At 36.6% G+C, this 15290-nt stretch overlaps 1 protein-coding gene across 1 annotated transcript in view; it reads right to left on the bottom strand.

Annotated features, from left to right (window-relative positions):
* Positions 1-15290, bottom strand: part of Naaladl2 (N-acetylated alpha-linked acidic dipeptidase like 2) — an 879343-nt gene that overhangs the window by 62689 nt on the left and 801364 nt on the right. Inside the window, exon 13 of the mRNA XM_035451347.1 lies at positions 1693-1786. Coding sequence (XP_035307238.1) covers positions 1693-1786 — 94 coding nt within the window. The remainder of the gene's footprint in view (positions 1-1692; positions 1787-15290) is intronic.

The raw sequence follows: 15290 nt of genomic DNA, 5'->3' as shown, positions 1-15290 counted from the left end.
CTATTATAATAATAAACCACTGGGCCTAGTTGAAGGTATTTTAAAATAAAATTAACTGTTTAAAAACTAACCAAACGAAATTTAAAATTGTTTTGTTAACACTTATGTTTTTTATTTCCTTAATTTCTTTAACCTTTTAAAATGTAACTCTACTTGTTTTCTGTCAGATTCATTGATAATAGACAGTTTTAACTCAGAAAGAAATTTGTTTATAATTCTATTATACAATGTTATATTTTTAAGTACACTGAGATTCTCTCGCATGCATGATACTTCACAGATAGAGAAGGATTTCATAACGTAAAAAGCCTCCTCTTTTGTTCTCTGAAAGTTTTAAGTACTATCTTCCAGACCAACAGAATTTTATAGAGGATAAAGCTCAGACACTAAGAAAAAGGAAAACAGCCTCCAGAATAAATGAAACCGATTTTTTCAAAGCTAAAATTCTTAGAGAAATGTTATCATTCACAGAACTATTTATTTTCTGTACTGTTCTATGCTTATTTTGTAAAATGTCATTGCTTCACTACCTGATTCCCGAACTCCAAATATGCTAGAAATAGAAAATATGAAGTGGCAACGGAGTGGCACAAGTAGCCATAGCAACCTTGGAGTGATGCAAGTCTGGTGGAAGCATGGAAGAAGAGAACTACAGAGATAAACAAGAATAGGTAAACAATAACAACAAAAAAAGCTGAAAAAGTCATTGTTTTCATCCAGTATAAAAGACACTCATAGCCAGGCCATGGTGGTGCATGACTTTAATCCCAGAACTTGGGAGAAAGAGGCAGCGAGGCCAGCCTGCTCTACAAAGCTACACAGAGAAACCCTGTCTTGAAAAAACAAAAATAAGTAAGTAAATAAATAGGAAATAAACTCATAGTAAATAAGCAAACTTGGATAATTATCTGAGGAAGTATGATTTCAACTTAAAACAAATGTCTTTAATTTCAAGTTATTGGAAATCTTTGGCTCTGGGGCTGCTCTGTTGTGAAAGGATACTTAAAGTACTACAGTTAAAACACTGGTTTTCTCATCAATTGAGCAGTTTCTATCACTGACTCATTAAAGATTTGCTAGCAGAATATGTAACTCAGGAAGATGATGACAACCTTAATCATAATCTCTCCCTTTGTATTTAGTTGAAGATAAGCAAGAACACAGTTGGAAGGTGGGGGTCTGAATTCTACAGGTATGTTTATGTGTGAGGGGCTGAGATGGAAACTATGGAACTGATCCTCTGATTGCCTCAAACTGCCTTTGAAACAAACAAGGAAAGCGGTCCACATCTCTTAGGCACCAGTCCCAAAGGAGAAACTTGGCATTCCACCTTGTGCAGAATGAATGTGTTAGGTACAGTGCTGGGGAAAAGTTGGATCCCTGCACTGCTAGTTCACAATGAATCTGTAAATAGTAACAAAAGCTCTGAATTGAGATTCAAGTCTCTTTGATGAAATAGCACTCACACTCCTCCAGGCTGTGACACACTGCTTTCTGTCACACAAAGTCTGTCTCATTTCTGTCTGCAGGGTGGCTTATACATTTTTCAAGTATTCTCATTTTCCCCTCAGAGGAACAGAGCCGTAGCATTGGGACTGATTTTCATACAGTGGATACTTTATCTATTCCTTGTTGGAAGTATTTGAAATCTTTTTCACTTATTAAAATTAAAACAATTTAAAGGAGAATTACCTTTAAGACTGTTTTGAACTCCTAAGGCTATATCAAGGGCATTGAAGGGCAGAACAGGTTCACTGGCAATTTGTAAAATTACTTCTCCTGAGAGCTGAAATGAAAAGAAAAAAATTAATTTGTAGCATTTAATAATTAAGATTGCCATTTATTTATTTATTTATTGGATAGTTCAAATTTTATTATATGCCCAGAGCAATAACAAAAAGAAGCAAATTTAGTTTTGTAAAATCCTCTTTCTTTCAAATTCTGAGTTTCTATTTCTGTAAAGAAAAAAAAAAAAAAAAAGCCCAGATACCTTTCTCATGTCATAGGATATTAGGAGGATACAAATGGCCCATTCATTTTTGAGCTAAAATGTAGAGAAGTTAGAGAGTTTAAAACAATTCTTTACATTCAAAAAGGATCAAACATTATAGAAAAATGATAAAAATCTGGCTATTGAGTTAAAACGTTCCAAACACAGTTAACCATTGCACCATTGTTGTATTTCATTTAATGCATAATCAACCTGATATGTTTGTTTGTCCCTTGGGTATGCCTTTCTTGATGCTTAACTTTATTCCTAGCCCCATGTTTCTGAAATTTGTCAAAACTAATGCCCTCTCTCTCTCTCTCTCTCTCTCTCTCTCTCTCTCTCTCTCTCTGTCTCTCTCTCTCTTTTGAAAACTGACCCTGTGCTACACCTGAGATAGTTTATGGTGGTCATATTCTGCTCATCATTTGTACACACAACTATCACAGAACCTTAAGGCTGCCAGCAAATGCCAAGACTACATCTCTTTCTCCCTGTTAAGTGATATTCAATGTTTTCCAGGGCTACACAAATGTCCCTGTGTCTCCTGTGACCCTGAATCCAAGCACAGAGGGAAACAAGACTATGTTGGTATTACACAATTCATTTTATGTTAAGAATGCAATTCAATCTGCTCTGTCCAGGCTTGAAAAAAATATGTTTCTGAGAAGTAAAAAGGAGATATTCTGTTATTTCTTTGAGGTATTTTACTCCCAAATGTAGCAATGGGTTTTCCCCAATGACCAAGATATCTTTGTGGAGCTTGATCGCCAGCATATCTGTTTGAAATCCTGTGGAAAGCTGCCTGCCTGATCACACAGAGCAGAACAGAAAATTGTCTGCAGCAAGTTGATGGGAGTCATCCTTGTACTCCACCTGCCCTGTCCAAATCATTCACTGAACACCAATATTTGGAAATATATTATTTGTAAAAGAAAATTTTAAGGGTTGTTGGGAAATAGGAAGGTTCCTTTTTCCAATTTGCACTGGATAATAGAACTACAGAACAGACAGGCTTTGTTGATGCTTTTGGTATCTGGAAGCTGCACTTTACAAAAGATTCAAATGAAAGGGGCTGGGGAGGAGAAGGATGACTGTGCTGCTAGAGAACATTGTTTTGTTCAGTTTTTAAAAGAGTTCATTTGGCAGTACCAACAGCTGGAAAGTATGCCAGACACCCTGCTACTTCTTTGGAAAAGAACCTGGCAACAAAGTGGGACTTTGTAGGCACCTGGGCCATGATAGATGCTAAACCAGTATCTTTTGTGACTTTCTAGGCAAGAGGGAGAGTAGTGTTCCTGGTGCCATGTAAGAGGTGAGCTGTGCTGTAGGGATAGCCTTCCTCAGACACAAGAGTATAAGTCTCCCTGATGCTTAAATGAGGCTTGGGTTTTTATTCTACCTAATATATTTCATTATAAGGAAACTCGTAGAAACTGGCAGTGGCAGAAATAATAGCCATTTCCATGATTGAAAGAACCCACACTGAGAAAGCATTAAAAACAATGGTAAGAGCTAAAATACCAATGATCAAAATTTATCAAGAAATTTTGGAAGACATGCTGTTCAGAAGTTCTTACACCACTTACTTCTCACTATACTACAGTTCAGCAGAGAAGCTGTCCTAGAAAATGAAATCAAATCTCAGAAAGCTTAGTCAACCTTCTCACATCACTGCATTAAGTCTCTTTTGAAGTCAATGCCATTTTGTTGTATCTTAAGGTATATGGAAGAGTCTTTCAAAGAACTTTTAATTGTAAAGAATTAAAAGTAGACTCTAAATCTCCTTGTCCATACTCCTATAACATATACATATGCTTTCGGACATAAACACATTAGTTTCTTTTAATATTGGCTGATACTTGCCAGATTTCAACAACCAGACAGTGGTGACACCTAGAGCCCCATGTGGTATTGTTTGACATATCATCCATGTGGGTGTTTGGGAAAGTGAATCTATAAGTCATCTGTAGGTGTGAAGAGGCTACTGGGAGGTAATTAGGGTTAGGTTTGGTGATGAAGGTGGCCCCAATAAAGGAACACAGAACAGAAAAGAGGATGGTTGATGCTTACTTGTTCATGTGTCCTCTCATCATGAGCTCCCTACACATTCTGTTATCATGAAGGCTGAAGGGTGGAGCCTCTCACCTGACACTGGCCCCTTGCTATTGAACATTTCAGCCTTCAAAGCCATGAGCTGAATGGACTTCTATTGTTCACAAGTTTCATACAGTGTGGGAGACTGTTAGCAATATAAAGTATATTTAGACACTGCAGTACACAGTATTTGTAGATGGCAATTGTGAGATTCCACAGAATAACTAGACACAGGGATGTAGTGACATTTGGTGGATAAGAGATGGGATGCTGTCATGGAGACTGATGCTCTTTTCCAAGCACCCACAAGGTGGTTCAAAACCACCTGCAACTCCAGCTCCAAAGGATCTAAGGTCATTTTTGGCATCCTTGATCACTGCACTCATGTGCATATATCTTCACTACCCCCAGGCCAGCACACACATATTCCTGTAATTAAAAATAAAAAGATAACTAAGCATGTAATCTAATCTGCCTTCATCACCCACAAGATGGCACAGAAGTAAAAAGTACTTGCTATGAAAACTTGATGATCCTAGATCCTATGATGGAAGCAGAGAGATGAATACCAGGAGTTGTGTTCTGACCTCCACATACATACCTTGGCATAATCAATAGACCCACATATCACACACACACACACACACACACACACACACACACACACACACACACACAAACACACACACACACACACAGAGATAAGTCCATACTTGGTCCCAGGACACCATCTCCTTTTTCCTTCTTTAAGGCTAATCTTAACTCTGAATAGAAGATGATGAAGAATTAAATAGAATAAAAAACTTATATATGAAATTAACAAAATTTTAAATATGTAAAATGAGTCATTGAACACTACAGACTGCTTTCCTCCTTCAATAAAAACACTGTTGTTCATAACTGATGACCTGGAATTGCTGACTTTAATCAAAATTCAATATCCAAAGATAAAACCACAAAGCAGCGTCTTCCAAGTTATAAGGAGAATAGAAGCAAATTGCATATATTCCATATATAAGCTCATCTGTGTTCATGCTGAAATAGTTTTTGACTATTTAAAAGTTCAAAGGAGTACTTTAAATAAATTTAATATGGGGACTATATATATAATATATATATATATATATATATATGTATTCTACAATTATAATTATCATGAAATATTATAATTATATATAATTATATAAATATATTAAATATTCATGTTCATATTCATACACATGTTTTTCTTAGTTTCTAAATAATATATCTATCCCCTTGTTACCCTTTAATATTTCATTTTTATTTCTTGACTTGCTCCAAAAATTTTCTCTTGCTTATCACACAAGTCTATAAAGGAAAACAAAACAAAATATAAAACAGCAATTTTTCTTCAAGTTTTTAATATCTAGATATTAGAGCTCTTTCTCTCCCCTTTATTGACCATTGTATTCATTGGTCAATGGTGAGCATATTTTATAAAACAAGTTTTGAGCCGATTCAGCAATAAATGATAACACAATACTATAGTGCAAATCTATGATGCAAATTTCATTTATTTTCAGGCCAAGAAAATTAGTGAGCACTGTTAGGCTTGTTTAACTTTATATATCCATATTAAAGTGAACACAGTTCATATCATATATATAATATTTATATATTATATATATATATATTAATCAGAATATCATTATGGAGTTCATTTTAAATATCCAGTCAAATTTATAATGCCCTAGACTTTAGAATAACAGCTGCCATTGTGAGATAACCATAGTACTTGCTTTATGTCAGGGAGATACATAGAGAAATAAACAGAAATTTTGAGGGACCTTGGGTCTCATGGACATGGTGAGACAAGTAGTAAAGTAAATAAAACATAAGCTAAGATATATTGATTTTTCCAATATTATCTTTACCATTTTAGAGGCTGTAGAACAAAGCTAAAATCTGTCAATGAAATAAGTCATGATACTTTTACATTAGGGAACAATATACCAGCAATGTTTTAGTAAGAATAACCTCTGGTTTCCTATAAAGCACTACATTTTACTTTTTACCATGCCCTGTAAGTATGATGCATGAAATATGTATTTGGGGCTCACGAAAATAAAGAAGAAAGGTCAAGTATGTAAATTGAAAGAAGCATAAAACGCATAAATGGGACTGAGGATTTAGCTCTGTTGGTATGGTGCTTGCCCCACATGCTCAAAGCTCTGGGTTCAATTCCCAGCATCACATAAACAGAGTGTGGTGAATTGTAATTGCAATTACATGACACAGGAATTAGAAGAAAGATTATCAGTAGTTCAAAGTGAGTCTAGGATACATGAAAGACAATTAAAAAAAAAAGAAAAGAAAGAGAAATGAAAAAAGACAGACAGACTAACACCAACAAGGTAAAACACAAATGCAAAAAGAGGTACAAATATTTAAGAGCAGCATGTAGAATTAGAACTATGGCCTAGCGAAAGTCTTCACAACAGCAGTTTGGGCACCTAGCTACTGCCAGTACTGAAGTACTCTGATTCTCATTTATGTTCTTTTTTGTCAGAAACCCCCAAATGGACAGTAAACTGGCTATAGATAATATATCAGAGGGTAGCCACTCAGAGGCAGGACGCTGGAGAGATGGACCTACACATCCTCATGATGTATTTAAAAACCCATGATGAAGTCCTTAGAAGAAGGGAAAACATGTGTCACACCTAGACACACACTTACACACACACACACACACACACACACACACACACACACAAACACACACATTGGATTTTCTAGAATATGACAATAAATTATGTGTTGTTACACATGATCTGTGTACCCCTAACACAGCTATAATTTTGCTTTGAGACGGCTGGTATCTCTCATCTGGACAGTCCTAACAGACTCACCATATTTTATTAGAACTACAGTTGATCAAAATTCTGCTTTTTCTGATCCTCTATTGGACAGATCTGCTTCTTTTCTTTTGTTTCCCTTAAACTATAGAAAAATTGATATCTGATAATCAGCTCAAATACCTGTGATACAACAAATTTATTTAAGAAAATAAAGCTTTAAATTGAAATGATATTAGGATAATCAAGTATTCTTGTAACCTATACAAATACCCTAACAGAAGCTAGGAAATGAACTCTGAACTACCAGACCTGCCCCCATTCACACCAGTAGGAACCTGTATGTAAAGGGGATACATCTGGAAACTGGATAGCGGCTCCAATCCTTGCCACTGGGTTCTTTCTATGGAGTGACCTGGAAGGGATGCTTAGCAAGTCTTCTCAAAGGCCTGTGCATACTTCTTACATGTGTGTAAGTCAATATTAGTGAGAGAGAGAAAGAACAATTGCTACAGAAATTCCTTCCACCTGAAATTTCAAAAATAACAGAATACTTTGTGTGGACTGGTAGTCTCCAGTGTAGTAGCATGTGATCAAAGGATTTTGAAATCACTGAAGATTTCCAAAATAATTCCTAATTTTAAATTTTAAAAGTATTTTTACTCTAAGAAACACATGGGACATCTGACTTCAGTGGGCATGTGACTAGGAACTCCAAGTAAGCTCTTGTCTGGCAATAGACTACCTACAGGAAAAGTTTGCATGAAACCTAGAATGATAGCACTTAGGATGAGTGAAATAGGGCACCTGGCAGTGAAACTATCACAGCTGTAGATGTCTATCGTGGAAAGCAAATCCTTACTCCCTAGTGTCCTCAGGGAACTGATGCTCCCATCTCTACCACACTGATGGACTACAGTTGTCAGAATCTGAGAAAGGATCCCAGGACACTAAGTTGGGAATGGTAAACCTGCCCACTGCAGAGTAGTTTCGATGATAGACCACCACATTCTCTGATTCTTTAGACTGATGGGAAAAAGAAAGAAGGCATTAAAAAGTATGACTGCACAAAAATTTTAATTGATTATGATCCTTGCTGGAAAAATTTAAAAGCCCTTACAAAACAGGTGCCTAAGAACATCTGCATCTAAGAAGTGAGGAGGCTGGGAACTGACTGCCTAGAACCCATCACACAGTGGAGCAAGATTGTTCTGTGTAGATGCTACAGCTTCCATATTTGCATACTATCCTTGCACTAGTGCTGGTTGTGGTGGTGCTTGCCAGTAGGGGTTACTGAAGAAGTGGAGGAAAGACGATCTTGAGTTCAAGACCAGCTTCTGCTACATATCTTTTTTCTGTAATGGGACTTCCCATAGCTAAAAAAGCCTCAGGTTGAGCAATAAGTTTAATATTTGGGAATGTATTATGAAAATCAAATACTTTCTTCATTTTAAGACCACAGGTAAGACAAGTCTACTATTTAGTCTATGCCAAGGTCTTTTCCTCTGTCTGTGATTGTCATCTGACTTCTGCCATTAAAGTAGAGTGGAAAAATATAATAGCAGAACATCAACTTGGAAACAATCCAGTTTATTTTTCAGTATTTATGTGATGCTTGAAAGTTTAAGAATTGAGTTTGAATTTGATAATTATGTTGTTTAGAGAAGACACTAGTGTGTTAATATTTCCTGTTGCAGTAGAAAGAGAAACACCAAGACACAAGCTTTTCTATTTTTATTGTCAAGCACTATATTCCCTGGCCAATGAATGATTAAATATCTTCATTAATGTTCACTAATAACTAACTTCAACATGGCATTAGCAATAATATTAAAAACTAACATTTTAGAGCTCTTCCATTGTGTCAGGCAATATTCTAAATTTTTTACATAAGTTAATTCATTTAAATCACACAATCGTATTACTATTTTTTTTTTTTTGTTTTTTCGAGACAGGGCTTCTCTGTGGCTTTGGATGCTGTCCTGGAACTAGCTCTTGTAGACCAGGCTGGTCTCCAACTCACAGAGATATGCCTGCCTCTGCCTCCCAAGTGCTGGGATTAAAGGCATGCACCACCAATGCCCTGCAGTATTACTATATTTTGCAGATGAGAAAACTAATATATTACACAATTAATTAACTATATCAACTAGCACATGGTCCTTTTGAGATCTGATTGAAAGCATTTTGGTTACAGACCCAAGACTCCAATTATAACACTAATTAGCAGACTATTCCTCATTTTTGAATGTTAACAAATCAAGAATACACGTGACTATTGACCCAGCATGTACTGAACCAAAAGATATGACTCTAAGGAATGACCATGGGCTTCTTATACCCATCACAAATGTTTAAAATAAAGACCTGAGCAAGTCACTCTATCAGAAGCATAATTTTTATACTTCTCAGTACTAATTTTCATGTATATAGATTCCAGTTTCCTATCTCCAAAGAATATGTAGAAATTTATGAAGGAAAGTAATTTCCCTTGAGGCAGATAAGTAAAGATGTTTTTCACTTCAATTTCATTGAAAGGTATAGTGTTGATTATAAAGACTTACGTAATCAGATAACCTGGAAGAACAAGAACAAGAAAAGAGAAGGAATCAGTGCCTGGGGACCATGTCTGTTTAGAAGACTACAAGTTAGGACTCCAACTTTAGCATCTTTGAAAAAAGCTCAGGGAAATCTTCTAATAATGAATATAGCCACTGTACAAATGGCTATGTGTGATCAGCTGCCCATCCTCATCCATGCTGCTGGAGGATATTGCTGTTTGTAAATCAACTTTCATTCAGCACCAGCTTTAAGTTAGGAACTATGCTGATTTCCTGGGACTATTGAAATGTTGTTCATAAAAGCAGATAGACACTGACTATAATTTTAAGCTACATTTCACAAGGCACCATGAAAAGGTTTACAGGGATAGTTGCTCATTAGAAGGATTATGACATGCTTCCTTCCGGAAAGGTCTTCTGTGAGGAAGGTACCATCCTAGACTTGGGATCAAAAAAAAAAAAAAAAAAAAAAGAACTAAACTGGTTGAAAAGCAATTCTCCCTACATCACATTTCTCCCTACATCACATAAACTTTCTTATTTGGGTTATGATATTTAAAAATTTAAAACTATTTTTAGTGTTTATTTAGCATACATGTCTTGAAAATGTGAAGGAAAAGTCATGGGTTGAGAGAAATAGCTACACATCCCTATCACTTCCACTAAGTTTTCTGTTATTGCACAAGTCACCAGAACTGTGGGTTAGCAAACAAAAGGCATTGAGATATTGTCATTGTGTCTTTATTTCATTGAGAACTCCATCAATTATCCAAGTTCCAAGCAAAAGAGGGCTGAATTAGCAGCTTCTAACAATGCTGACTTAACATGTGTCAATTATACTAGATGCAGGAATACAGAAATGACAATGTTTTCCTATGCAAAGCCTTCTCTTATAGCTGAACAATGCTACATGCAAAGTAATGATGTATTTTAACAATATAATAAAAATTCCTTAGTCAAGAATAAAGACAGTATTGGTCTGTGACACCCAACAAATGATATTTTGACAATAATGAATGTAATCATGTTCCAAGACAATCCTTTACTGTATTATTTTAAATGTTGCTAAGACAAAAAACTGGTAAAAGTAACTTTAGGAAGAAAGGATTTATTTTGCCTCACATATTGAGGGTAGAGTTCTTTATGTTGGGGAGTTATGGTTGCAGAGCCTTGGATAGGCTGCTGGACAAATTGCACCCACAGGTAAGAGGCACAGAGAGAAATGAATGTCGGGACTCATGTCATAGTCTTCAATTGCTTCAGTCCAGGACTCTAGTCCAGTGCCATGCAGTCAGAAAGGTCTCCCACTTCAACTTACTTTCTCAAGATAATCCCTCCCTTATCACTAATTTAGAAACTCTTACTGTCATGGGCAGAGGCTTATTCTTTGATGACTCTATAGCCTGTCAAACTGACAGCCAGTATTAACTATCGCATTGAGGTAATTGACCGATGCTACTTTTTTCATAGAAGTTGCTCATACAATTATTTTCTTTTGAATATTTTCAGTGAGAGCCACCAAAAACTAAGCCACTCTTGATTTAATGTGGTTTGGATACCAGGTGAAATTTTGTTCTACAAAACCATGTTATAAAAATTAAATAATTACATGTTTTCATCATAGAAGCAGTAGAAGCATTGGAGAGGTAGGATATGAGTGGTAAAGAAATAAAATATTGTTCTTTTGAACCAACTGCTTTACTTATAGAGACTTTAGATTTAAATAATGGTCAAAATATGTGAGAACTGGAAGGTATGCTATTACATTGCTAATGCAGTTTCTTTTTCTTTCTGACTTTAAATGCAATACATGATGCTGTAGACTGCTTCCTAAAGAGTGAGACTTGACATTTTAAAAATAGTGAAAGAAACACACAGACTTCATATCTTTTGATGTGTGATTATATTCTTTACAAGTTTCCTCTAGCAACTTTCTGGGAAGCAGAAGCTATTGTTCAGTTGAACCTGAAGTATAGGCATGTAAATAAGAAGCTGCAGACGTTGAGTGCACTGCCATGCTCAGGCATTCTGGGGCTATCTCTTTATGTTTCATGTGTTACTTAGAAAGACAGGACTGAGCCAGCCCTGTGCTTCTTTAAATATATCTTGATTTTCCACAAAACAGTTAGAGAATTTGAAAGACTTACTATAGTTCACCAATTAGCCCCTGTGACAAGGGCAATTCATTGAACAATTTATTTCTTTCAGAGCAATCCTGTAACTCATTTCAAATTTTTCAACATTATTATTTAACATATATATATATATATATATATATATATATATATATATATATATGCAACCCTTACCTTAGAAAATAATTCTAGCAGTTCTAGTGTTCAAGACTTCTGGTTAGTGCTAGAGAGCTATGAGTTCAACACATGCCACATTAACATGAGAACCTGAATTGAAATCTCAATACCTAAAGTAAAAGGTTCAATAACAGTTCACATCAGTAATCTTAGTGCTCTTACAGCAAAACTGGAGGTAGACACATGAAAACCCATGAAAGTTCCTGCATTAGCCAGAAAGGATTTTCTAGCACTGGCAAGTAACAGTGACACCTTGCCTTATAGAAGTTGGAAAGTAAGGATGGACTCCCAAGGTTGCCCTTCAAACTCTACACATGTCCCTGCCTTACCACATATACAGGGGCACATATATAGAGATGTATACACACACACACACACACACACACACACACACACACACACACACACACACACACACGTGTTGGGTTAAGGGTTAGATATAAAAACATAAAACAGTTACTACTGGGAACCACTTCTAGAAGAAAAATGACACTGATCTGAGAGGACACATGCCTCTCACTACAGAGACACTACAGAGAGCAATCATCCCTGAACACTGGCTGAAGATTCAAACTCCACTGGACTTTCAAGAAAGGGTAACACTTGGAGAGGCTGGAGCAACAAGAACATTCTAGTAAAAGGAAGGGACAAGTGCAAATGCTGTCTCAGGCTCTGAAGAAGTCCACTTTGGTAGACAGAGGAGCCTTTACAGAAGAAAAGGCAGGTGGGCAGAAAACGAAGACTCTCCTCGGCGGCGGCGAAGTGCACTTCAGATACACTGCAGTGGCTTGCCAAGTCAGCTAGATTTTGTAATGGGACACTACGGGATTTCTAACAAATTTACCTGGAAGCTAGCTCTCACCATGCAATGTAAGATTACAAAGAAAAGCTTCATTTGGAAAGATGGAGCAGGCTCTGCTCATGCTTTCACTTTCTGAAAATCGATACCCTATACCTCCATGATACCAGCATCAGCAACGTTTATAATATGTACATAAAATTTGCTGAAAATACAACAGCCATTGATGTAGAGTGTGTGGATTTAATGGGTGACTCACAATGCCTGTATTAAGACCTTTCTATCTCATGTGCTCACAATAAAAGGATTCACCACATGGTTGGTTTTCTATGATTAAATTGATTGGAAGGCTTTGATGCTGACAGAGGTCATCTAAAGGGCTGATGAATATGACTACTTTCTAGAAATAGAGGAATGCTAGCCACATACCATCTTACAAATCAAGATCCGTATGCAGCTCTTACTGAAGACAACCTGAACATTCTTTCAAAGCCTACTTTACTTGAGAAAGTTCCATGTTCAAATGGAACCTGTCTCTCAACCAAGAAGCATATGGTGAATACTGGCCCACACATTTTGAGCAGACTTTCATTTTCTCAGTATTCTGTGAGATCTTAGCAATTTTAGGTCCTCAGACAGATTAGTTGTATTCCCCTTTTTATCACTAGATTATGAGGACCGTCTCACCACAATATACAATGCAACACTGATTCTATTTAAAAGATAACCTGGGACATCTCTGTTTCTGTTATGTGAGGGAGATGGAGAAAAGGATGAGCATTGTGACTCAAGCCTGAAATGTAGGACCAAGAAGATAAGAAGTTAAGGTCACTCTCAGCTATAAAGCAAGTTTGATGGTAGCTTGGAATAGACATGTTACTGTTTCAAAAACAAAATCGGAAATACCCCACCCCTAATCCAGCCTTCCCTGTGGCTTTTTGGCAGAAATGACAACCTCCCTTTGAGACTCACTAAATCCCAGCCCCCTACCCACCACATACCCTTTAGCCTACCCACCTGTTATAGAGACAAGGGATACCACCTCTGCCCCACTGGTACAACCACAACCCATTGTGGTTGCTGCTCCTTCCTTTGGGACTCTCTATTAAGACTAACTGTAATCCTGACAGCTGCCTAACTTTGACATTCCCATCATTCTAAGCAACACTGATACCAAGGACCAGACAACACTCCTGGTGAGAACTTATTGACCAAGCTTCTGAAGGTACCAGACATTTGACAAGCATTTCATTGGAATTATTAAGGCCTTATTATGGAATATTTGGAATAAGGAATTATTATGACATTGCATTTCAGCTTGTACAAACATGTCAAGTTATAAAAAAACAGTGAGGTTAGCAATATAGTGAGGACTATGAAATGTTTTGTAATTTACAGTAAAGTGTCTGGGCTCTGCACTGAATATTGGAATCCATGAATGAAGCTATTGGACAGTTAGCATCAGAAGAACTTGTGGAACTTTACAAAGATGCAAATCCCTAAGCATGACTGTGACACACAGTAGAGAATCTAAGGTGATGTGGGTAAAAGGTGATCAGAAGACATCCACCATTTCATAACAAACATCTTGGTTGCAGCTGTATTTAGTTGGTAGAGCCCCTCTACCACCCAGAAGGCCCTGCCTTACACTCATTGTACATCATGAGCCAGCATGCCTATGGTTTCACCTCTTGAGAGGGAGAAGCAGGATGATGAGAAGTTCAAGATCATTTTTAGCTTCAGGGAGTTTAAGGTCAATCTGGGCTTACAGGAGAAACTGACTCAAGAAAATAAAATAAATAAATAAATAAATAAATAAATAAATAAATAAATAAATGCAAGCATCCCTAATGATGGATGGCTGTGTGTGAGGAAGCAGATTTTTTTGAGCCAGTGTCTGCAGTTGTGTGTTTCACATACACCACAGATCATCTTTTGGGAGTCAGTCTTCACCTTCTACCATATTGGTCCAGAGACTCATTTTCTTGTTGTTCATCTTGGAGGCAAGCATTTTAAACCAAAGAACCATTTGTCTGCTTAAAAGCTGTTTTCCATGATATATATTCAAAAGTCTGAAAATATGAATCTGATGTTATCAAACTTTACCTTTAAAGTATAAATACAAATTAGGTGCCATGCTCATTTATGTGGAAGTATAAAAATAGAAAATACAAGTCAGGAGAGAATTTGATGGTGAACAAAAGCTGATCAAATCAAGCAGCTAATTTGAAAATGGACAAAAATGTGTCGCGTAACAGACACCTAGTTTCTTCATTTAAGGTACTATTTAGAGGAAAACAGCAGCTGAAATAGGTATTTTTAGTAATGTGTTTTATTTTTTTCATTCATATGTCATAAGTTTCTATTTCTCTTTTTTTAAGGGTGACAAGGAGCATAGTGTACCTCTATTCAACCTATTCAGACACTTGGGGACACCTCTAAGCCACGAACTCTTCTGATTTAAGGCACCTATGTAGGAAGATTAAGAGGTACCTAGTACCAATAACTTCATCCTTATTTTTTTCATTTTTATTTTTTTGATTTTATTTTACATCCAACCACAGTTCTCTCTCCTACCCTTCCTCCAACTCCCTCCCACTTTCCCCAGTCCACCCCCAGTCCACTCCTCCTCATGGGTAAGGGCTCCCGTGAGAAGTCAACATAGTCTGGTACAATAGCTTGGGGCATTAAGGCTGAGCATGGAATCCCACCAAA

Source organism: Cricetulus griseus (genome assembly GCF_003668045.3).
Source record: "Cricetulus griseus strain 17A/GY chromosome 1 unlocalized genomic scaffold, alternate assembly CriGri-PICRH-1.0 chr1_0, whole genome shotgun sequence".
Lineage (NCBI taxonomy): Eukaryota > Metazoa > Chordata > Mammalia > Rodentia > Cricetidae > Cricetulus > Cricetulus griseus.
Note: the sequence above shows the minus strand (reverse complement) of the source record. Positions and strands in the feature narration are given on the sequence as shown.